General features: G+C 39.3%; 1 protein-coding gene and 2 long non-coding RNA genes across 4 annotated transcripts; all 3 read left to right on the top strand.

The window, feature by feature from the left end:
- The first annotated feature begins 4,167 nt into the window (after positions 1 to 4,167).
- Positions 4,168 to 5,397, top strand: LOC124258225. The gene is made up of 3 exons (XR_006893545.1): positions 4,168 to 4,186; positions 4,642 to 4,742; positions 5,285 to 5,397. It is a non-coding gene; the product is annotated as an uncharacterized LOC124258225 (long non-coding RNA).
- Positions 5,398 to 6,206: 809 nt separating this feature from the next.
- LOC124258213 lies at positions 6,207 to 18,679 on the top strand. 2 transcript variants are annotated; one of them, XM_046692278.1, is made up of 3 exons: positions 6,218 to 6,347; positions 17,706 to 17,799; positions 18,485 to 18,679. In XM_046692278.1, the coding sequence occupies exons 1-3, from the start codon at positions 6,278 to 6,280 to the stop codon at positions 18,633 to 18,635; spliced, it is 315 nt and encodes a 104-aa protein (XP_046548234.1). In that variant the 5' UTR covers positions 6,218 to 6,277; the 3' UTR covers positions 18,636 to 18,679. The 2 variants fall into 2 exon arrangements, 1 of the variants encoding a protein (XP_046548234.1); XR_006893544.1 differs by lacking the exons at positions 17,706 to 17,799; positions 18,485 to 18,679 and adding an exon at positions 6,584 to 6,619 and having other exon boundaries at positions 6,207 to 6,347.
- Positions 18,680 to 20,593: 1,914 nt separating this feature from the next.
- On the top strand, positions 20,594 to 20,755 carry LOC124258232. The gene is made up of 2 exons (XR_006893547.1): positions 20,594 to 20,627; positions 20,660 to 20,755. It is a non-coding gene; the product is annotated as an uncharacterized LOC124258232 (long non-coding RNA).
- Positions 20,756 to 26,216: the final 5,461 nt, after the last annotated feature.

Below are 26,216 nucleotides of genomic sequence, written 5' to 3'. Positions count from 1 at the left end.
AATCTGTCCTGTTTGTATGTCTATATGTATGTATGCGTGACACGCAAATACAATATTTACTTACCTACATACTTACATAAACCTTTGCAACCTATCGGGCTTACACGAAAAAACTGGCTGCTTACGCGCCTGCTTAATGTTCAGAAGATGGGACACTGTGGATTTAAGGAAAAACGTCTAGCTCAGCTCTCTTTGTTGCTTCTATTGCCGGTCTGTGTGATTAGGAAAACAGGAATATCTGAGACTGTTGGAATCGCGAAAGGACATCTCCGAGCAGACACTTTCTGACAAGGTTTTCACAGCCAAACAAACTTGTCTCGATCCTGAGTTGGACCACTTTGTGTTGTGTTCTTCCTGGTGAAAAGCGATGTTTTTATACGTTTGTATAAAACAACATATAACTATCAGAGATCATGCGTTACCGTGATTAGGTAATTTGTCTCATTTTCTTACTTACTTTTCCAATACCCAGTGATAACATGCGCATCCATGAAACATGAAACAAGTTATCAATGAAACGCTGTTCAATACCACTTAAGCTCCCGACAGGACTCCTGAGGGCAGTTGGTCGTATTGGGGTTTGACTGAAACACAACACTTACTTGATTGCAATTATACAAAGGACGATAAGGAAAGCTGCATACAGTTGTGATTGGCTATTAATTTGATTAGCCCGGATCAAGTCAGACTGAATACTGGGCTTCAACGTGTGTGCTTAAAATACTTCGCTTAGAGACTCTGTAAAGTGATATTTAGGTAGATATAATCCTTTTGCTATGCTTAGATATAAACACATTACAAGATACATCTATGATTTTTATGTTGTCTTTGACCGAACAGAGACTAAGCTCGTGCTCGATGTTGGGAACGTAAGCCGAAAAGGGCTTTACTTTAACGGACCAGTTAACTTCACGTGATGTATGTATGTATGTGTGTGTGTGTGTGCGTGTGTGCGTGTGTGCGTGTGTGTGTGTGTGTGCGTGCGTGCGTGCGTGCGTGCGTGTGTGTGTGTGTGTGTGTGTGTGAGTGAGACAAACACTTGTGTCTTGAGATTTGATTTGAATGCAGGGAGAGTGTAAGTGCATGTGACTACCATCTGGCTCGAGACCGAAACAGTCTGAATATTTGAAGTGAATGTTAAACAAAGGTCAGATTGAGTAAAAATAAACACTTTATTAAATTTTAATTTGTTTTCGTATGTTAATTGTGAAAAAGCATTCAAATAAAGGATTACTGTCCATTTATTATTAAAAGGAACAGCCAACTTCTTGCTTTCAATGTGATGTCATAAATAACATAAGACGTACTGTATTTTTGATAATTATTTACTTTTATTTTGCCTCATTCCAGAAATGAGTAACATTGATCAGGCATAGCTTACCGACTGAAGATGGTCTGTTATTCTTCATATCTGTACCGATATCTGATATGTGTGTGCGTGTGTGCGTGTGTGCGTGTGTATGCATGCATGATGGGGGATGCACCCGACACAAATCCATTCAACAACATACAGCACGGGTCAAAAAACGTAATCTGGGAATTGCCATCCGCGTGTTCTATAAAGAATATTTTCAAGAATATTTCGCAACACCGTTATCTTTTTTTGTTTCGTGTGATCAGCCAGATGTTACAACCTACACAGTTACCAATGTGGGAGTGTGTCAAGTCCAGTATATAATTGAACACTTTAAGCATGCAGAGGACGTGTATGTCAAGAAACGGATGGAATCATGGGGCTCTTGTACCTGTTCGCGTTGTTTTCTTTGGTTTCAGGTAAGTAACACTCATCTAACATGGGTTCATCAGTTCTCCCGAATTTTAACTATTGTTAATATTCCCAACCTACTGGGTATTAGGGGAAATGGAATTTGTGGGCGAGCTGGGATTTTGATTCCGTATGAATGAATGATCCATGAAACGCGGAACTGTTCATATTTGGAAGCATTTGTAAAATAAAATACATTTCCCAGTTGGCGTTACTGGAAACTTGAACCCAAATAAGCATTATGTTTGCAATAACCACTCACTCACCCAACCACTCACGCAAATCTGTCGAACTAATATATCTATTTCATTCTATGGGATCTAATTTTTAATGTAAGCCTACTTTTCGGTGATAAACGAAGACAAATTATTATTACTGGACCAACTGTGCTAAATATTTTTATGAAGAGCCAGCTTCATCATTATACATACCAGTACATCAATACATACGTGTTTAGTGATCTTATTGAATTCCAGGTAATGACGGGACGTTGGATGTGACCGCTCTCTCACAGCAAGTCAACTGCACTGATGCACAGTCTATGCTCGTAGCCTCACAGAAGTGCCTTGATACGTACAATGTCCCCTTCAAAATGCCTTCCGTTGACGAACTTGCCAACTCGTCAAATCCTTCGTTTATATCACATCTAATAACCCCGGCATATTTAGCTGATATGTGTAGGTTAGTATGGACCTGACCTACATTACTTCTTATAATTATCACAACAATATATTCTTATCCTACCATTGACCGTTACGGTGGCAAGAGTTTGATAGCAATAAAGAAGATAAAACGATAAATGTAATGTTTGAAATACTACTAATGGTAACGATGACTTGAGTGCAGTGAGGGCTTCGGAATCGATGACATTCCACTTCTATCTGTATCACAAGGCTGACTTCTTACTGACTGATCCATGCATATCACCGCACCCCAAACTGTGTAGATACCTTCTCATGATATCAGTCAGTGAACAGTAGGTCCCAGACTCAATTATATTAAGACCCCGTGATACAGCTGGACTTGTTCCAAATCTCACCAAAATGTAATCTCAGTTCTCTCTGGCGCTTGGCAACAATCTGAGGACATTCCGGAAGTTCTATTTCTTACGTTTTAGATTTTCGACTCGAGAACTGGCATGGAAATCAGTTTGGAACTAATGCTGTTTTACTCCAAAAGGTGTTTTTTGATTGGCTAATGTCGACTTCTAGTTAGTCCTGTCTTTTGTCAATCACTGTTGACGAAAGGTCGCTCTGACCCTAAATGTGATGACCTGAGATCATTGTTGAGCGGTAGAAAGAAGTGAGATGTGATATTAAATTTGTAATATTGCTTTGTGTTAAAAAGTAGTATTGGGAAGTTATCCTCTTCGACCAAATGCATGGTTGTGTTGGGCCTATGATTCTGGAATTTTGCACGAATTCTCTTATCATATAGAGTATTTCATAGCGGTGTGGCAAAACAGTAAATGTATGATACTTGTGCATTGTGTTCATATGATCAATTGTACAGCATTGTCATTTAAAAAACCTTGTTCCAGGAATCTTGACACTTACCAGAAAGCGCAAGTGTGTGTGCAAAACATACTCTCTAAATGTACCCAGGCCGCGGTGCTTGATTCACAGATGATTAAGAAGATACAAGAATATGCCTGTGCCAACTTGGACAGTGAGTACAGAGTATATAATTATGTACCACTTCGAGAGATTTAATTCAAATATTTTTTTGCGCATGCTTAATCGGGACCCGCCACCAAAAATATTCACTTTCATCTCCAACTGGAACAGAATATAAATATTTACACGAGGGAACATCACAGGTGTCACAAAGCATCAAAGAAGTAGGACAATCAAGTAGGCAAGTCTCATAGTCCATGTACCAGATGGAGTATGTAAAAATACTGTAAATCAAACTCCTTAGTGAATTATTTATGGAAAATATGGATTACGTTTTTCGTAATTTGAACATTCAAAATTAGAAATTGTACTCACCTATTAGTAGCATCAAGAACAAAGAAACTCATAAATGTAGCATAACTAGAGATATGTCGATGTTGTATACTGTAAATATACGCATATATCTCAGAAAATATATATCTCTTTTATAGAAGCCACGGAACCCATATAGGATACGTTTCAATGCCCTTTCCATAATCTTTCGCGAACACCTGGTGTCATCACTGATTTTCAATGATCCATACATTCAGTTTTCACAGCTGTTGTTCCCTTTACACCAAACGGCATGTGTTGATGTTCTGTATTTAACTAAACATTACGTCTTTGGTCCTGAAGAATTCAACATAACCTGCATGTTTGAAATGACGACCAAAATAGTGAATTGCAGCTCTACCGTCAGCTACTTGACAACCAGCGATTATATTAACCTCAGCTTTACAGAGTTTGAACACAAGACAACTTGTATGTGAGTATTCGTGTTATAAAATCACCTTCCTTTCAATTATACACCTCGTGTGCGTGCGTATATGTGTATCATGACGACCGAAGTCTTTATGGAAATTCACAAAAAGGGTTCGGTGTTGAAAAGCATTACTGCAATTCACATTGCCATAGACCTGACTAAATGATTGTTTGGTTGTTTGCATCCGTTCCCCCTTAACAGTGTTATATGTTGTTTAGAATGGCATATCCATGAACCGGTTCTAAAGATATTAACCTTTCACAAATATTCCTGGCATAAGGAATACGACCATCATATTCAGTAATGTCAAAAAACTTAATTTGTTATGACTTTTGCTTTTTTTCGGCCATCATCTACATGTAACCGAGTTTAAATACCTGAACATCAAATTGTAATCTTAATGTGAATAAAATGTTGATTTCATATTTCATATTGCCTCTATTTGTGTATTATGTCAGGTCAGAAAAGTTGTCACCAGTCTGTGCCCACAAGTACATGCCAGCCTGTAGCGAGGCCACGCGCCATATCTACGAAATGGCCAATCCAAACAACACAGAATGTACGTCAGTTTCTATTAGCTTGTCGCAAACATATTCGTTGGCTTGTGGCAAACATATTCGTACACATCTGATTTATAACAGCCATACAAAGGGCAGGTATTGGTGTTTCAAGGGCATTTCCCTACTCTACTTTACCACTGTTTATATTGTAAAATTGGTAAGCAGGTGAATGCAGTAACAGGTACAGAATGTCACCACCTTCAGCCACAACCTGACACTACAGTGCATGTCATACTCAGAGATGTTCTATTGACAGGACATTACAGGCACACATTTCCCATAACCTAAAATCAATATCTCTTCAGTTATGTTTGGTTGTAAAACATGTCATTTAGGGATTGGATTAGCTTTATTTCGTTATCTTTTTATACTAAACAATAACTTAAAAGATCCGTTAATACTTGGGTTAGAACTGATTTTCAGTAACCTATACCTGTCACAAGAAGCGGTAATGAACGTAAATATATCCATAGGCATGCACCATTGTATTCCAAACTTCATGTTCCTACGACTTTAACATTCATGTGTTGACTTTCGTCAGGCCTAACACCCAACAGCTTCGACACACCCACCGTGGACTGTTCCACCACTGAAGACATTCGAAGTAGCTACCATCAATGCTTAATCTACAACAGGATACTGCTCAAATTCCCGGAAAACCTGACCAGTGAGGACACTAGCAAACACATTATGCACGCTATTACAATGGATGGCAACATGTGCAGGTATATACACTTTTAGTAATCCCTTATTATCTCCTGTAGTGACAAGTGACTGTGTTCCATATAAACAGAGAATTAAAAGAACTGGAAATTGCAAATGTGCAATCTAAGTAATGGACGTCATAAGAAGTCTCGATGTTTTGTGACAATACATGGTATTGCAATGTTGTCTCTCTGGCATCTTTAGACAGTTTCATCATTATCTACTACACCTTCATGATATTTCTTCAGTCACCACAGTCACTGTACCATGAATGTGGGGCATTGTTAGCCAGCTGGTAAATGAAGCTAATTTCCAAATGTGTACAGAAATGTAGCGGAACATAGATAATGAAGTCCCCAAAACCTTGTTATTGATTTTACCCAAAGAGACAAACATATATAATATTATATATCTTTTATCGACCAGTCACATGCTTTTATTTTCAATATTCAATATGTCTCTGTGTGTATAACTGATGCAAGAATTCCAACAATTTCAAAGGCTGTGTCACAAAATAACAAAGTATACGACCTTGTTATGACACAACCAGCTGTGGGTATGTTTACACTAGCTGCATGTGACTGATTGTCGAAAAGTGCTCATAGAATGAAACATTACCTACAATGAAAATTATGTTAAAAGAGCTCCTCTCAAAATGAGGGAAAGCGTGACTTAATAGCCAGTGCTACATACATAGAATATACATTTGTCACAATATGAACACATTGTAGCACAGATGTAACGTTTTATGTCGTACAGTAATCTGAAGGACTACCAGCAGGCAGTCAACTGTACTCTGCAGGTACAGAGGCAATGCAGTGATGACGCGATGAAGCCCACAGTAGCCGACTCCCAGACAGTGCAGGACGGCTTGGCCAAACTCTGTGGTCATATCGGGGGTGAGAAGTTCAGCATGAGTTCGTTGTCTACACGTGTATGTCTTTTTTGAGGAAGTACTGAGACGCAGGCGAGATATGATATATGTATATGGGGTGCATGTCGTTGGTAGTTTAAACGATCAGAATTAGACCTAAAAAGGAATACTACTAACGTCTATATTATGTATTCTAAGGCATTTTAGGCTTCTGCTTTTAGACTGATACAATGAATTATTCATAGTATATTCTCTTATTAGATTTCGACACCAAATGCGTTCAAAATGCACCCAAAGCAAAAACATGTGGCAGTAGGCGCCCCGCTCTGGATTCGAAACATCTGTGCACGTAAGTCGATTCTTTGTGTTCCAAGACGGTCGAGGTATTTACGGCTGTTGCTTTTTGTCAAATGGATGGTGTATTGAGGTTGATAACAGGTAAATCAGTTACATACACATGAGAAGCTGTATAGAATGTACTAGACACCACCTTTTTCACAATCAATTAAAGAGGTGACTTGATATTCCGAAAGGATATCACAGGATGATAGAAGGAAAGTTGATCAGGCTCAAATCAGAAAAAAGTCCCACTGTGGCACACCTCACAAACGCGTGCAAAGGCATGTAAAGTGTCCGCCTGTTGTTTTAAATATATCCCTAACATATCTCATTTTTGAAAGCTTTACTGAGGCCGCGAATATTCTAACCACGTCGAAACAATATATGAGGCTTTGGGAAATGTTCGCGCAGAGGAGATAGACCGCTCCTGTGAAACGTGTTCTGGCATTGGCGCAAGATGTGCGTCTTCAACCCCGAACATCTGCTGTCATCTCTGATTCTATATAATCATTTCAAATCAGTTTTACTTTTGCCTTATACGCCGTGGAATATGTCAGTACTCAAGACAGACTGGTTATTGTCTGAAGAAGGATTCCCTAAGCATTTATTGATTTCAAGAGTTTTCATGAAAATGCTCTAATTTATTATTGTCACTCAGAATTGAATGTTGTAGTTCTAAAGTGTGTATGCTTGTTTTCAGCGCCGCTAGTGCCACCCAGAACTGTCTGGTGTCAGCCGTGAGCAGCTGCAGCAAGACGACCGTCAGCATGTTCAAGGACGTCCTAGTTAGCCAATCCCCGTCTATGTGTCTAAAACAAGCCACTGGGTCACCATTGATTGGCTAATCTACATCGTCACACAATCGTGATTGTATTGCTGTTGAGTGACAATAAATACATCCAAGTAAACACATGAAATGTATGTCAGGGTTGTGTTCCATTCTTTCCTGGTTTGTATAGGTATTTTAAAATGTTACTCTATGTTTATCTGACAGTGTATTTAGAAAGAGATAGAAGCGACAAAACCCTTTCCACATTCATAAGAAATTTCTGCCAAAAGCAGTGTCCATTGTACAGTTGTGACTATATCATGAGCAGATACTTGTTCCAGCAGTATTACAGCTGTATGATGTTGATTGTATGCAAATCGCGTCTGAGCTAGACAATCCAGTGATAGTCACCGTGGGATACGATGACAGAGCATGTGTGTATGCATCACTATGAAATAGTGATGATACCTGGTGTTCGCGAAAGGGAGAGCCTATCCTGCCCCACAGGGTGGCACCCGTCATATACATATGCTAAGTCCCGATATTTGTTCACCTGAAATATTTCGGGAACGTATAGGGAATGGTATCGGATAGGGGTGACTATTGGGGTCTAAGGAACTATTGCGGTCCCAATAGACTATTGCAAGTACTATTGCGATATCGATAGACTATTGCAAGTTACTATTGCGATATCGATAGACTATTGCATGTTACTATTGCGATGTCGATAGACTATTGCATGTTAATATTGCGATCCCGATAGACTATTGCAAGCTACTATTGCGATAACTATGGCGATAGTTCAGACAAAATTCAAATTTCAGATATATTGCCATTTTCTACCAACTTCTTTTACATTAAACTACTTAAACCATAAAATGTGTTCAGTAGTTTATTCCTTATAATGTTGAGGTCAGTACCTGTCAAGCTGTCATGATGACTTCTAGTGAACATAATTTAGTATTAAAACAATTCGACAACAAGCTAACGCTTTCACACAGGATTTGATACTATTTATTACAAAACTGTGGTTCGCAGACTCTTTGATCCCAACAATATTGTATGTAAAATACCATACAAATTAAACAATAAATACTGGCTCTGTGGGTCTGTCACATTTGTGACAAATGGTCACCTTTCAGTTTCAATAGAAAACAGTTACTGTGTGTAAAGGTTGAAAATAAAACAGTTCACAGGTAGATATTTTCTTAGTTTTAACAACATAAAGATATATCCAATGCACTGAACAGTCAACAGACACACCAGATTTAAAAAGGACAAAATCTTTTGTCACTATGAAAGTATCAAGTAATCTCACAAATACACCTGTCATCAGATAACTCGGTGACTCAAGTTGAAATATAGGTTAACATAATTGGCAAATGGCAATATTTCACAAGAACTCTCATTTTACTCAAATAGTGTGATGAAGGCATATGATAATTTTTCCAACTTTCCAATTCTTCTTTAGAAACAAGAGTCTGTCCACATGTGCAGATTTAATGATGTCTGTGGAAAAGACCCTCTCAGAGGGCACAGGGCAAGACTGAATCGGAGAATGTGTAACGTGGTTCCAAAACACTCAACATGTTTCTAAACCAATCATTTTGGACAACACTGGATGGTCGCAAATCTTTCATAATAAGTTCAAAAATGGCTGCCGAAATGTCTCTTGCTCCTTTTAAAGACGAAAGTAGAGTAGTGTTGTCATTTATCACTGTCAGGGTTGTTTGTCTCTTAGGCCTACCCTTGGTTAGGGCAAGCGCATCAAGACCGTGCCTCCGACGCACATGATCAGTCAAATTTGTTGTATTTCCACAATACTTCAATATCAGCTTACACTTCCAACATGCAACTTGCTTCTTGTCCTCTTTATCTGTTTTTACCCAAAGTGTTCCCATACAGCTGCAGCTGTATTGTTTACAATTTCAAATTTCGCAAAATCCCCGCTGTCCGCGTGAGCCGCCATTTTGGTAAGGTGTGTGTGTGTGTGTGTGTGTGTGTGTGTGTGTGTGTGTGTGTGTGTGTGTGTGTGTGTGTGTGTGTGTGTGTGTGTGTGTGTGTGTGTGTGTGTGTGTGTGTGTGTGTGTGTGTGTGTGTGTGTGTGTGTGTGCGTGAACTGTATCACTGCAAAATGCTGTCGCTTACAGCAAATAGAGATTAATCTGAATCGGGGATAGGACTGTAGGACAGAACATGTTTTCAAGTTACCGTTATTTATAAAACAAATTAAAGCGATAGTATCGATAGTTGAAGCAACTATCAGTGTATTGGATCGTCATTTCATACACCTATCGATAAAGTTCTATCTGGGGGCTCACAATGGCAATCAATCGATAGTTCGATGCATCGTTACATCCCCAGTATCGGACATCATTTTTTACGCTGATGCATGAAGCGAGCCTACATGTGTGGATGACAGGTGCGTCTCTTTCGATCCCTCGCCAAGTTTCAGTAATGGGAATGCATTACGCACCAAATTTAGAGCATTTGTTTCAAATGACACAAATGATAGAACATCACAACGTTTTGATCCGGACCTCATTCACCTGTAAATATCGTCTTTGGAAAAACAACTGCTACCAACGTCAACACCGTGGAAATATAGTGTTTACTTGTGACTAGACCATCTGGAAATGTGTAAGTTCGGAAAACTCAACAGGGACGATGGCGTCCAGCTAACGTTGATGTAATCGAGATTACTGAGGCTGAACCTCACTGTGGTGTTCGTACCTTAATGTTCAGAAGGTGGGACAATGTTGCGTATCCGTGAAACAAGTTATCGATGAAACTGTACGCTGTTCAATACCACTTAATCTTCCGACAGGCAGTTGGTAGTGTTAGGGTGTGTTGACTGAAACACTGATTGCAATTATACAAAGGGCAATGAGGCAAGTTGCATATAGTTACAATTGGCTATTAAACTAATTAGCCCGAGTCAAGTCAGACTTAATACTGGGCTTTACTTACAGCAATATGTGTGTTTAAAATACTCTGATTTATGAATCAGGCAAGGCTTACCGTCTTAAGATATGTGCGTGCGTGCTTGCGCGCGTGCGTGTGTGTATGTGTGATGGAAATATATTCAAAGATAAGTCAACATAGAGCCAGAATAGGTAACCTAGAAATATATATCCGCATGTATCATGAGAAATATTTTCAACACTATTTAGCTATACCGTTATCTGTTATGATTTTGTGTAATCAGCCAGATGTTACATTCTGCACAGATAACAATGTGGGAGTGCATCAAGCCCAGTATATAATTCAGCACTGTAATTACGCAGAGGAACGTGAATGTTTGCCAAGAAACGGTTGGAACGATGGGACTCTTGTATCTGTTTGCGTTGTTTTTTTTATTTCAGGTCAGTATTTCTACGTGCTGCCGTCCCTTATATATCCGTCTCTTGAAATTTAAAATTCATCTGACTTGGGTTCATCAACTATCCCGAATCTAACTTTTCCATATGCAACCTACCGAGTACTAGGGCTACTTCTACGGAAGTTTGTGGGCGAGTTTGAAAAAACATATTTCCCATCTCGGGTTATACTGCAAAAGTGGAATCCAAATAAACATTATGTTTGTATTGATGGTGTGTATTGCAAACATTAAGCCATAAACACTCACTCACTCACTCACTCACTCACTCACTCACTCACTCACTCACTCACTCACTCACTCACTCACTCACTCACTCACTCACTCACTCACTCACTCACTCACTCACTCACTCACTCACTCACTCACTCACTCACTCACTCACTCAGTTGATGATGTCTCCACGACTTCCGGTGCAATGAGAAACTGTGATTCCAATTTGCAAATCGCTCAAGAACTAATATACCTATTTAAATCTGTGAAAGTTGTTTTTTTTTAAAGTAAGCCTACTTTTCGGTTATAAACAAAGACAAATTATAAGACTTCATCATAATACATACCAGTACATCAGTATATACGTCTTTAGATAACTCATTGAAATTATTCCAGGTAATGATGGGATGTTGGATATGACCGCTCTGTCACAGCAAGTCAACTGTACTGATCCACAGTCTATACTCGTACCTGGACAGAAGTGTTTTGATGAGTACAATATCCCTCTCAAATTGCCTTCCATTGCCAACTTTTCCGTTTGGCATAAACTGATAACCCCGGCATATTTAGCCGATATATGCAGGTTAGTATGGACTTTACTTACAATAGTACTTTTCCAGATAAAATAGATAAACGATGAAAACAATTGTAACGATGACTTGATTGCAGCGAGTGCTTTCCAATCGACAGTATTCCTCAAAACATTATTCAGAGACTTATCAGTTCAATGAGGAGACGTTGCACAGCTTTTGTTGCTGCTAACGTTGGTCATACACGTTACTGACTTTCCAATTTGACTCCATCTTTCTTTCATGGTCAGCTGAATTAAAACTTCACTGTTTGGCTGCATTGTTTTTTTTTTCTTTTCTTTACCAATCATTGGACCTTATCTATTGGACTACAAAAGTATGTAAAATTTACACCGATTGCTCATTTATGCTCTTGGAAATCCAAACTAATACAGGTGGTGCGTTTTCAATGATGTTCAGTATAGATAAGGTTGTAGCAAAACAGTACATGCACGTACGATACCTGTACATAGTGTTCATATTGTCCATGGTACAGCATCGCTAGTTAACAAAACTTGTTCCAGGAATCTTGATGCTTACGAGAAATCGCAAGAGTGTACGGAAACTATACTAGCTAAATGTAGCACCAGTACGCCTCTAACACCAGCGTACTATATGAAGTTACAAGAATATATCTGCGCCAACTTGGACAGTGAGTACAGAGTATATATTTATGTACCTCTTTGATTCTCAAATGATTTTTCCGCATGCTTAATCGGGCCCGACCATCATAAATATCAGGTTTCATTTAAAAACTGTTGATGTAAAATTTCCTACTTCATATATGGTACGTCTTTCGTAATTTGAACATTCAAAATAAGAAAACTAAATAGATGTCGATGTTATATAATCTTAATATACTGCGATATCTCGTAAACTTTCCTTAAAATATACTTTCAAAGCCATTTCTATAATATTATGCATGTGTACATAATGTTTCCTAAGTAAGATTCAGGTGCCATGCTTGCTTTCATCTTTGACAAAATGCCCTGAACCTTTGAATATAATAACGTCTCGTCACAAATGCCCCACTGTTATATAAATGAAGTTTGCTGTGTGGGATATTGGTGTTTGCCGCGGATATATTTTTAACAAGTGCAATGGCTCTGGAATCAGGTAAAAAAGATGACTGCAAATGAATTCGGGATTTTAAGGACACGCCAAGGATGAAAGTAATCTTGCAATGGTACTGTCATCATATGTATATTGCTTTGCTATGTCAAAACTAGTGATGTTGTCAAGACAAATTTTAAGCCACAAAGGATACATTCAATCCCAAAAATGACAGTGTTTCTAATTTTTTTCAAAGTATGTCTGCAAAAGATGTGAGCAGTTTGTTTTGGCTGTATAGCCTGTAGAGTCAGATTTGAATTCAGAATCAGTTATCAATATAGGATAGGTTTCGCTATTTGTTTTTCCACGGAAAAACTACTGTACAGAAACTATGTCACCACGTAATTTTTTGAAAAATATTCATATTCATTGATGAAACGCGACAACTCAACCTTCGTTAACTGGATAAAAAGTTTGATTCCATTTGGTTTTGTGTTATCAAATCACTCCCTGCTGCAGCTACATCAACATATTTGTGTTTGACACTAGCAGTACTTGTAGATATGAGGTATCAAGATATTACTTCAGTAGTAAATACCTGTCTATTTGGTGTCTGCCTTAGATGCTCAGATAAATGATACGTTCGGCAGTTTTACAAAAGTCACCGAAGGAATACATATCTGGTACTATTATTGTAAGCCTTGGTTTGTGTATTCACTTGCACCGATGTTCTGTATTCAACTAAACATTACGTCTTTGTTCCTGAAGAATTCAACATAACCTGCATGTTCGAAATGGCGTCTAAAATTGGGGACTGCAGCTCTAATCACAAGTACTTGACTACCAGCGATTCGATTAAACTCAAGTTGACCACAAGGCAACTTGCATGTGAGTATTCCTGATTTAAAATCCTTTGAACTCGTGTGCGTGCGTAGATGTGTCTCATGACGACCGATGTCTTTAAAGGGTTCGGTCTTGAAAAGCGTTTCTGCAATTCACATCAACCATATTAAATGGTTGTTGGGTCGTTCTCATCCTTTTCCCCACACAAACTTATATGTTATTTAGAATGGCATGCTGAAATCCATGAACACGTTCTTAAGATATTACCTTTCCCAAATATTCTTGGCATAAGAAATATGACTTTCTTTTCTTCACCATCAACATATAACATGAGTTATAAAAGCTGGCATGTTAGTGTGCATAAAAGGTTACTTCCATCTACGCTATATATGTCCGTATTAATGTCAGGACAGAAAAGTTGTCATCGATCTGTGTCCAGAAGTTCCTGCCAGCTTGTGGCCAGGTCGCACTCCACATCTACAATGGATACCAGCCAAACAACACAGAATGTACGTCCGTTTCTATAGGCTTTTCACAACATGTCTGATTAATAGCAGTCTATGTAGTGGTGTTTCAAGGGCATTTGCCTTCTTTACTTTAAGTCTGTTTTATATTGTAAAATAATTAAACAGGTGGATGCAGGAACAGGTACACAATGTTACGACCTTCAGCCACAACCTGACAGTCCACAGTCATACTCATCCACAGTCATACTCATAAGGTTTGCTACCGTCAGAACATTACACATGCACACATTTCTCAAAACTTCAAGTCATTATCTCTTAAGTTATGTTTGGTTTGAAAACATGCTACTTATGTATTGCATTAGCTTTATTTCGTTATCGTGTTACACCAAAATGTTTCAATAATGCCCTGGAAGATCAGCAACCCACACCTGTCACAGGAACCGACAATAAATGTAAATAGATCTATAGGTATGTACAACTGTATTCCAGTCTTCATGTTCCTACGACTTTAACATTCATGTGTTGACTTTCATTAGGCCTAACACCCAACAGTTTCGACACACCCACCGTGGAATGTTCCACCACTGAAGACATTCGAAGTAGCTACCATCAATGCTTAGTCTACAACGGGATACTCTTCCAATTCCCGGAAAACCTAACCAGTGAAGACACTAGGCAGCACATTATGCGCGCTATTACAATGGATGACAATATGTGCTGGTATATATTATTTAAAACATTTCTTTTTAGTAATCCCATACTGTCTCCTCGTGATCCTGTTGTAATAAGTGACTATGTTCCATACAAACAGAGAACGTCAGGTATTAAAAAGAACTGGAAATTGCAAATTTGCAATATATATAATGGAAGTCACAAGAAGTATCGATATTTTGTGACAATACATGGTATTGCAAGGTTGTCTCTCTGGCATCTTTAGACAGTTTCATCATTATCTACTACACCTTCATGATATGGCTTCAGTCACCACAGTCACTGTAACATGAATGTGGGGCATTGATAGCCAGCTGGTAAATGAAGCGAATTTCCAAATGTTTACAGAAATGTAGCTGAACATAGATAATAAAGTCTCCAAACCATGTTATTAATTTTTCCCAAAGAGACAAACATATATAATATTATGTATGTAATTATTTTATAACCTCATTTTTTGGTAACTTGTGTTGTAGCTGTTAATGAATTTCAACATTGACTTGCCTCGTTTTCAAGGCTATGACGTTTCCCTTGAGCAATATGATGGTATAGAAGCTATCTTTTTTAACCCAACATTTTATATTACTTGCAAAACATGTATATGTCAAACTGTGAGAAAACGTTGTATACCTTCAATATTTCATAGATGGTATTGTTTCTACACATGATCGGTGAAACAACTGACCTGACTCACAAGGAATTAATTAAATGTAATTTTTTTTAAATTATCCGGAAAAGAATTTATGGAAACAACGATCGAATACTGAATGTTTTCTATTTGATACTCACAGTTTATTAATTACCACGTTTGATGATACGAAAACATCATCCAGCAAATACAGATTGAAACATCCCTGTACTCAATGATTGTGTGACGCCTATATAATCTCGATTTCACAACGTATCAAAAGAGGCATGTAGTCATGGACCCAATGTGCATGAGGTACTTGAAAGATGTCATAACATGACGTTATTATTGACATCCCTATGATAGTGCACAACCACAATATAGTACAGAGGTTTGTAACGACTATATGCACTTATGCCCCCTGGGCGTGAAATACGTTTGACAACACAAGAGACAGGCATGTATGGACCTGCTTATACCACTGTCAAGCTTCAAACGTTCTAAGTGTCAGCCAAATTGTGATCAGGAGGGCACGAAATCGATGCCACGCGTTCAGATCAACCACACAAAGACAAAACAGTGGGAAACCAGGTTCCACATAATTGCAGCAATACACCATCACTCAGAAATGAACTGCGGAACGTTGTTGGCGTTAACGTTCCTACTCATGCGTAATCGTCACCGTGAGGCTGATGTCAGACCATCGTGTACATACATTTGATCGCTGGCCCTTAAGGTAGCAGTTGTGGATAATGATGTTGATCACGTCAACTAGATGGACTTCAATTGGTCTCAGCTTCGATGATTTCAGATACTGTTTAAGCTTCACAGATCTTCGAGCTCAAGATTTGAAGTTATTCCAACGTAAACAAACCATGACTGCTGTAGAGAGTATGGATCAGTAGAGCTGAAGAACCATTTCTCATGTCCTTGAGCGGGGGGGCGACGACAGGTGTGCGCTACGGGGATGACATGGTGAATGTGTACATGACTCTGTGCTGTGCAATCGGACCGGAAGTCTTCTTATTGTAATATACCCCACGACTACACTGTTGCCTAAATTAGCCAACGAGACCATTGTCCGCATGTAGTGGGCAGCCCTTCACCAGACCTCAACTAAATCCAACACATTTGCAACGAGATGAAGATCTCGATCTTAGGACGCTCGTTCTTTTGGTAACTCTACTTGAACTCGGCAATGATTTTACTGAAGAGTGGAACGAACGGCAACAAGACGCTTACTTGTAGCACGGGACGTCGGCCTCAGGCTGTGGTCACAGGTGAATCACACACGCGCTGAGAGTTTTTTCTTTTGAACTGTGAATTCGTTTTCCTGATTTTAGTTTTGGCCAGATACTCTTATTTGGACGGGTCGCTGTCTGGTTAATCGTCACTGAGGGTACTGTGTGGCTCATGACAACGGTCTTTTCTTACTTGAATGTGTCTTTGTCCGATATTGTCTGGCTCTTTTAACAGATGTACACTTCTTAATTTTTACAGTAGCGATCGCTAGCACTTTGAGTAGTATATCCGTGTAACAGAGATATGGTGACGTGTGGTCCTGTGTATAGAGATCAGGTCACAAATCAGTTGAAGTTAAGCAAGGTTGGGCGCGGAGAGTTTTTGGATGGGTGCCCATGTAAGGCAGCTTGCCTCAGAGTTCCTAGGACTTTAGTCCTGACCCACAACGAAGCACATGTTATACATGTGGTCTCACCTTAGAAAAGTTAGTGAGTTCAGTACTGCCTCTGTTAACCGAGCTGAAAATGGGTACCCGGTGGGATAAGTCATGTGACTATAACCATCTAGAGCCTCACAGCTTGGCAGCTTGGGTTATCCGGGGTAATAATGAACTGTGATTTGCATGCTTTTTGAGCATAATAATAATAATACCTTTGGATTTATATAGCGCTAGTATCCAGTGATCACTGCTCAAAAGCGCTTTTAGGGTGCACTTGGTGTATGGAATTTAGCGCTATAGAAGTACACATCATTATCAAGGGCATAATAACAGTGTACAATGTAACGTTTTATGTCGGGCAGTAATCTGAAGGCCTACCAGCAGGCAGTGAACTGTACTCTGCATGTACAGAAGCAATGCAGTGATGACGTGATGAAGCCCACAGTGGCCGACACCCAGACAGTACAAGACGGCTTGGCTAAACTCTGTGGTCATATCGGGGGTGAGTACTTTAGCATGAGTTCGTTGTCTATAAAAGTATGAAAGTAGACACACAGATTGCTTACATGCCATCTATTTATTAAGGATGACATTGGTTTTTTTAAAGAAATTCTATTTCATAACAGAAATTCAAACCGTGTATATTTGAGCAGAACCTCTTCTTCATCCGAACTTGTATGTTGCAGGTACTCTGATACCTTTTTAGAACCTTTCTGCTGATCTGTTCCCAGATTTCGACACTAAGTGTGTTCAGAAGGCACCTAAAGCAGCTTGCGGCAGTAGACGCCGCTCTTTGGCTTCGATTATCCTGAGGCATCTTTGCGAGTAAGTAAACTTCAGCATGTGGAATTATTCAAACTGCAGTGTTAAATCCTATATCAGCTATTCACATAGCGATTAAGTAAAGCAGTAAATTTCACGTGTACCGCAGTATAGAATACAATACGTATAACGAAGTACGATTCATGCTAATAAAGAATATAGTACAAGGATATGGCAGTTACATTATGCAGTAATCCATCTAAGATATAGGCTACAATTAATACGTGGCATGGCATTAGCATGGCATTAGCAACGATCCACAATGAATGACGTTGTAACCACGATCCACAAGAGTTGTCCACTTGAATTTACCAAGGAAATACACGAAAGGAGAGAGACACGCAGCTGTAAACGGGAGCTATTTCTGGCAGTTTTGGAGATGATTTTATGTATTATTTCTTGGAGTTCTCAGAATTGCATATTCATTATTGTAGCTGAAAAGGGGAACTGTTTCTAACAGTGATTCGTAGAAGGTGATATTCTTAATGTGAACAGTGATCTATAAATAGCACACACCCAAACCTATGACGTAGTGTGAAGTGGCGTCACAGGTATCGTGATGTCATGAGATGTAATAAACATGGGGGGCTTTCACGTTGTGTCTTTCTTTGGAATCTAGTGCACATCCATCACTAACAGAGCAAATACATGAAACAGATGACTTTATGAAGTGTATGCATGTTTTCAGTGACACTCATGTCATCCAGAACTGTCTGGTGTCTGCGGTGAGCAGCTGCAGCAAGACGACCGGCAGCATGTACAAGGACGTCCTACTTAGCCAATCCCCGGCTATGTGTCTAAAGCCTAAGCAGGGATTAACGTCAAATCTGATTGGCTGAAGATGACCCAGCTTATAAATAAACATTGGCTTTTCACTTACTTTTGTGTTTGTCCTGTCTGTCTCATGGCAGTGAATGTATATTTGTTGCAATCAATATTCTCTCTATGTATGTCAATATCAATCAATCAAGTTTATTTCGTAGAAAGGCCGTAGGCCCAGGTACAATACAAAATATACAAGTGTAATTGTGAGATAGTGGCAATTGACAGTCAGATTCATATGTATAAAGAGCGCAATGACAATGCTTCCTTAATGTAATTAGAACAATCTGTTGCTGTTGAAAAATTGGTACATGATAATGTGTTAAAAATTATTGCTGATCTTTGTGATTTGGTAATGCTTTAAAATACTTACAGCGAAGATCCTGATAAACTTTACATTCAAATAGGAAATGAAATTCATTTTCTACAAAGTTATCATTACAAATATTACAAAGTGTTTGGTGAATCGGAACTCCATCAAACCAACCGGTATTTATATATATTGGAAGTGCACCGATTCGTAACATTGGTATTCTACGCCTTGCATCTTTAGATTTCAATAAAGTTAAATATGGTTCAATGCAAAATAGATTTTTGATACTGGAATAAACATCAAGCGATGAACATTTGTGCATTTTTTAAAATCTGAATTGCCTTTCACAATCACCAACTGTTACTTCAGAATCTTTCAAAAACTGTTCAAAGCAAAATACATTTTTGATACTGGAATAAAAAAAACTGTTCCTCTCCCTGAGCTTCCAACACAAAACCAAAACCATAACTGAACAAAGTATTTCTGACAACAATATCCTACCAACTGTGTCTAAATTGTGTAACATAATATAGCACTACTTTGGATTTCTATCCTGTGGTAAGTGTAAATGTTTGAACCAATACTCCATAACACGTAATAAACTATCAGCATAAATATACTTTCTACCACATTCCGCCAAAACAGCAGCATTGGAGCATTTATAACTCACACCCAACACCCCTGACCATTCGCAAGTGTTTTGCTTCATGTGGATTTGGTGTGCGTGAAACTGTTTGCAGTGACGACCTAGAAGACGACAACATTCCCCTAGCTACATTAGTGGCCACGATAAACACGGAAACTACAAGCTGTACAAACAATTAATATGTCCAGTGTGATGACCATTTGCATACTAAAAACCCATTTGAGTGAATTTGAAACAGATCTGATAACTGAAGTAAAACAGACTGAGACCAAGTGTTATGAAGATGAAGACGAAAATGAAGTCGAAGATGAAGACGAAAATGTGTTTCCTAAACTGACTTTAAGTGAAGTTTTAAGAATGTGCACCCAGATCAAACATTTCGCATCCAGTCAGGAAACACGACTTATGTATCATGTGCAGAACTTGGAAAGTGCAGCTGAGGACATTGCACTCGAGGCATCGGCACACAAAATACAAAGTAAGATCAGTGACTTTTTCACAAAGTAAACAAAATATATCTTGTTTTTATTTGAATGAATAAACATGAATGTGCATTCAGCCACTGCCTTGTTTCTTATTCAAACATGTTGTTAATGCTAAAGTGACAGTACGACCGTGAACTTCCTGTGTGCGCCGGCGTCATAAGCGAACTTGCAACCTGCCTAACCGGCACTCTGTCAAAACGGGCATTTTCATTTGGTCCCGAGTGATGCCGGTATTAACAGAGAACACTGTACTCAAAAACCTAATATGAAACTGTTCAATAACATGCCATTTCTGAAACCCCCATATTTCCAAAACGTACAAAATTATCGGCTTTATCTGAACGTCAAAGAATTTGAACAAAAGAGTTGGAAAAATATTTTTAAGTCCACAACAGCGTATGGTATGGATTTACAACTTCTTTAATATTTACAACACGACGTTTCTGGGCTACTTCTTGCCCCTTCATCAGGTGAATGACAGAATATGATTCAAGCAAAATATATAGTATGTACAGGAAGCCAGTGAGATAGTATTACAGATTGAGATGTACAGAGATTAAGTGATGTGTTTAGATGAGATGTACAGAGTTCAAGGAGATGTTTTTGCAAAGGACGCACAGAATGTTTATACAGTGTAAAGGATTGGATATACATGATAGGATTGATTGGAAGCCACTTATGAAAACAATGAAGGATGATGGAATGCACTTATGAAAACAACGATAAGAAAACACTTATATGAAAACACACATCAAAGCATGTACCTTGATTTCAGAAACGTCGTGTTGTAAATATTAAAGAAGTTGTAGAAACGTCGTGTTGTAAATATTAAAGAAGTTGTAAATCCATACCATACGTTGTTGTGTTACCTCCCAACTTCCATATGCCCATCAAGCATCTATTTTTAAGTCTCCTGCAAAAAATCTTAACTGAGGACAAGTCATTGCCACCTAGACACTCAGGGTACAGGTCTAACACGTCAACAACCTCTTTTAAACGCCTGTTCAAAATGAAATTAAAAAGTTTGCCACAAATATCCATGAGATATACCACGATAATTATTTACTTGGTGAATCCTTCCTTTGTATGCAATGGAAATATAACTATAAGTGCCCACTGATTTGGAAATGTACCTGATCTAAAAGCGCCATTAAACAAAGTACATAAAAAGGACTGCAAAACAATCTTATTACCCTTACAAGTAAACATATATATCATATATGCATCACAAATTAATAACAAATGAAAATGGAAATAACCAAATTAGCGGAAAATTGTCCAACTTTCTTCCCTAAGGAATTAAAGGGAGATAATCAAAACTTGTCTCCTCTCAGAGACCAGTCATTATTTCTTTCTATTTTTTAAAGATTTATTTCGTGGGGCTATTTCTAGCTTTCAATTACAACGAGAATGATCTATTTCCACAAAATTAAGCCGATTCTGTCTAAAAGGACCACGTTGTCTGTAATATGAACTTGCTTCAAACTTTTAACAACAGCTGCTGCTGATAACATAGATCACAATCCCAGCTCAACTTCAGCAAAGGAGTCTTGCCTTGGAACTAGGCCCAGGTATATCCCTCTTTCAACACCCCCAGTTTGAACATTAAAAAATATAACGTGATGTGGTCACTGCAGATATCACGTATACATCGTCAAAGACCTTGAATAATCTACCACAATGTTGCTCGGGAGTGCCATCTGTAACATCTGATGTAAAAGATGCCACTATTCCAAACTGAACACATTACTTCTGAAGGAAACTAAGTTGGCCGCAAACTTAGATGACGAATATAAACAAACGGGCAAAAGAAACGATACCAAAATGTAATGTGATAATTTGGGCTCGAACTCAAGTTTTGTAGGTAGTTATGAGCTTAAAACAATCGCCACAAAGCTTCCCTAACATTAGTCATGAAAAATGTTGTGTTTGGGTGAACAGTATCACTGCAACAGGTCATGAGGCACGAAAATCTCGTGAATGGATTGCATGAAGCATGCGCATGTTTGGGGTATAAGAGTGCACACAAACCTTCCTCGACATCAGACCTTCAGGTCAACTTCAGCGACCATGCCCCGATTATCGCAGGAATCCAGAGAGAGCCAATGGAATGGTACAGATTGGTGCCACTCATGCACATGTTGCAGCGACCTTGGGCTGTACACGTCTAACCACCATGAGGCTGATGACCCTCTACAGGCAAAGAGGGCGGACACTAGACAGGACCAGAAGTGGAAGACCTCGCGTCACCAACCCCAACGGAGACCGCTACTGACGTATCCTGCACCTGAGAAACCGTTTCCTACCTGTGACGTCATCAGCAGCGAATGGGCTTGGACATCCTATCAGTCGATGAACAGCAGCACGACGACTCTGACAATACGGTATCCGCGCCTTCAGGCCCTACCTTAGTGTACGGCTGCCACTTCAACATTGACGTCAATGTCTTCTATAGGCACGCACGGTTCGCCAGTGGCAAAACAGACAGTGGCAGAGAATGATCTTCTCAGGCGAAAGCAGGTTCCAGCTGTTCAGGAATGATGGCAGGGCTCGTGTCTGTAGATGCCGTGGAGAACGTGTGCAACGTTGTTGTGTACAGGAAATGGAACTGTTTGATGGCGATGGTGTTATGGTTTGGGGCGGCCAATGTGACGATTTGAAGACATTTTGTTGTGGTGGATGGTAATCGTACTGCTCAACGATACATTGATCAAATTCTGCGTCCGGTTGTGCTATCATTTCTACTTCAACGCCGTAACCGGATCATGTTCCAGCAGGACAACGCCCGTCCTCATAAAGCACGTATTGTCATGGATTTTCTACAGAGAAACAACATCAATGTGGTTGCTTGACCCTCCAGGTCACCTGGCATGTCACCAATTGAACATTTGTGGGACCATTTGGATCGTCAGATTCGTACTAGAGCCGTTGTTCTTGGAAACCGACGTCAGCTTTTCCAAGCCCTTCAAGAGGAATGTCGAAGGATCCCTGCCCAAGGTATATGGCGTCTAAACTTCTCAGCATGTCGTAGAGTTAGGGCTTGCATTGATGCCCACGGTGGACATACCAGATACTGACCACGTGTGTTGTTTTGTTTACATCTGTGATCGACTACTGGACACTTCATTCCTTCATTTATACAGTTGCACATGCTTCAAGAGGTGAGGTGACGTGAAATTGGGTTAACGTCATACGAAACGCTTATAGCATATTGTTACAGGAACGAATATTTCGCTCACATGACGACACGCAAGCGTGTGTATGTGTATGTGCGGCTGCTTGTACTAGCCCAGACTGAAGCTGGGTTTATAGTTCTATCCAACTGAGATACCATGCCGCAGTGAAGCATGAATACCCCACTAAGACACATTATACTGACTCCGAGCCGACCAGTCCTTGTTGTACCCATTAATGCCGAGCGCCAGAAAGGGACCAAGAAGTACCATATTTTAACGTCTTTTGGTATGACACATGCTTCAAGACATGGCCATGGAAAAAATCATGACCAGGACTGTAGACATTGATGGTGTGGTGCTTTCAATGATGGTTTGCAATGCTGTCCTTGAACCCAACACTGAACTCTGGATTGCCTTTAGGTCAGGAAAGCATTTTCGTTACTTTGCAGGAAACAAAATGTCTTCCTCCCTGGGACCAAAGAAATCCAGAACCTTGCCGATGTGTGACACAGTGTCATCTTTTGCCAGACATGGGCAAAATCTGCTTGGACAGCCTGGAATCTGGTGCCTGGGCTGACTGAAGCACTGTTGGCACTAGCATCTGCTCCAGCCTGCATACCAAACAACACCTTCACCACAACTGAAAGGTTTGTCATCAAGATATATGACAAAGCAAGGATACTCATATCAACAGTGCCAGAAAGTCTATGGTCGTGAGGAATAATTCTTTACTAGGCATCCCTCCAACGTGCGCAGCCCTTGAGCAGTACATCAAAAGAACCGCCTAGCAAGGAGATGTATGGGGGCAGACTCTTATAGCCCAGCCAGCACTTCCATATCAAATTGACAGGGGTTGGATCAGGAACGACGAAGGACTCCACAAATCCTTTTGGACAACACTTCCGGAAGCAGCAAAATCATGTTCAGAATTGGTTTCATGCAAATGTAAGAAAGGCTGCAAAAATCGCTGTACCTGTAAAAAAGCCTCCCTAAAGTGTTCATCATTGTGTTTGTGCCAAGGAATATGCTAAAAGGGTCAGCATTGATATGATTGTAAGTCAAAGACTTTTATTGTGAGTTTCAGTGAAATTTGTCATTGTATTATTTAAATGTTGCGCATGCTCAGAAGAATGTTTATTTCTAATGCCTCCTTATCTTAAAATGATCACTACATATTAGTGAACATTTGTACCAAGTTTGGTGCTTTTATCACATTTTACATAATTATTTGCTGCGCTGCCTCACTATTAATTATCTCAGGTGGAATACCATCTGGACCAGGACTTTTATAAGACTGTAACCTACCAAGAGCAACATCCATCTCCTCAATACTTATGTCCCTGTCACAATATTATTCATATCATCATCATTACAGATTTCACAGACGGATTCTTGCACATCATGATTTACAATGTAATCTTCTGTAAAGGATAAAAAAATCGTCATTAATATGAATATCTTGACTATTAAAAACATCTTTAAAATATTCAATCCATGACAAACAGTCAATTGATGCTACAGATTTACATGAAGCGCTTCTAACACGTCTCACATGAGACCAAAAAGATTTAACCTTTTTACCACAAGTAAAATCTGATAATATAGAGTTGGTTATTGAGATTGTATATTCCTCCTTCTTGTGACGACAAAGTTCTCTGAATTTGTTTCTAACCTTATAAAAAGCCTTGAAGGTAAGAAAAATCCCCAGACAGGCGAAATCTATCCAAAGTTCATACACATCATGTTAACATTTTCACATGTCTTGATCAAACCATTGATGTTTATCATTATCCCGTCTCCTCACATAGTTTGAATTCATTCCAAAAGAAGATGCAGTTTCTTTGATAATGTCAGACAGCATTTTTGCACCTAGAGATGGATTATCCGGAGTTATCTCATGAAACACATAAATTTAGAGGCAGTGAGTTTAAGTTTACTTTTAAGGTAGAGTAAAACTTGTCTGCATGGGAAGGTCTCCACTTACATTTCCGAATCGCAATTGTATCATAATGCACCAAATCGACAGTCCTCTTGAAGAAACACTTTAGCTGACAAACAATAGGCGAATGATCAGATTTTACTGATGTACACACAATAAAATCACTAATTGAGTTGAATAGATTAGTAGAATTATGTATAAGTAATAAATTTAGGGCCAGACAATCCAGTGATTGATATCAAGAGTAACATCATATGAAGTCGGGATACGATGACATTGGACCGAGTCATTTAACTTGCCCATTCAATCTCTTGACAGGCAGTAGGGTCCGGGGTGCGAAAGAATTGTGTAAGATTTGTCTTATTTGCACATATGAGTAAAACCTCCAGTGTGCGTGTATTTGTGCATGCGTACTTGTGTCACTGACTCCGATTATAGTTGACGCCTGTCTTGGAGCCGTGCTTCTGAGACCAGGGTTTCAGTAATCAAGAATACAGTAATCATTGAAATCCTGATAAGAGTTTTACTACTATATGCCAATTGTGTCAACAGACGACAATCTAAAATATCAACAACAAAAAATTTCCCTGACGAGGATCACTGATTGATTTAATTGTAAATACATACGTAAGTAATAATAGTAATAGTCCGCTTGTATGGTGCTCATATCCAGGCACATTGCCTGCTCACGGCGCTACGTACATTGCTATCCCCGTACATAGGACGCTATCGTACTTTCCGATACTTCTTCAACTCCCTGGGGATTATACAGCCATGCTGCCTGTTAGGCCCAACGAACTAAACACTCACATTGCCAGCACATCCTCACGGGTACCCCTTTTACAGCTGGTGAACTAAGACATTGTGGATCTAAGTATCTTGTCCAACGATACTACGCCAATGTGCCCACCTCGGGACCCGAACCTAGGTGCCTCCACCGGTGATCGAACCCGGGTCTTCAGCGTGATAGGCAGACAGTAAGTAAGTAAATGCACAGGTTGGTTAGGTAAGCAGCAGGTATAACAGAAATAAACAGACG

The sequence above is a fragment of the Haliotis rubra genome, unplaced genomic scaffold (genome assembly GCF_003918875.1).
Source record: "Haliotis rubra isolate DU_JTF1 unplaced genomic scaffold, ASM391887v1 Scf1170, whole genome shotgun sequence".
Classification (NCBI taxonomy): Eukaryota; Metazoa; Mollusca; class Gastropoda; order Lepetellida; family Haliotidae; genus Haliotis; species Haliotis rubra.
This window is presented reverse-complemented; position numbering and strand designations above follow the sequence as displayed.

What these genes read in the sequence shown, in the direction of transcription:
- LOC124258213 (XM_046692278.1), top strand. Translation starts at nt 6,278, where the DNA reads ATGAAGCCCACAGTAGCCGACTCCCAGACAGTGCAGGACGGCTTGGCC. An exon ending in ACTCTGTGGTCATATCGGGG is followed by an intron (nt 6,348 to 17,705) that starts GTGAGAAGTTCA and finishes ATCTGTTCCCAG; the next exon opens with ATTTCGACACTAAGTGTGTT. An exon ending in ATCCTGAGGCATCTTTGCGA is followed by an intron (nt 17,800 to 18,484) that starts GTAAGTAAACTT and finishes GCATGTTTTCAG; the next exon opens with TGACACTCATGTCATCCAGA.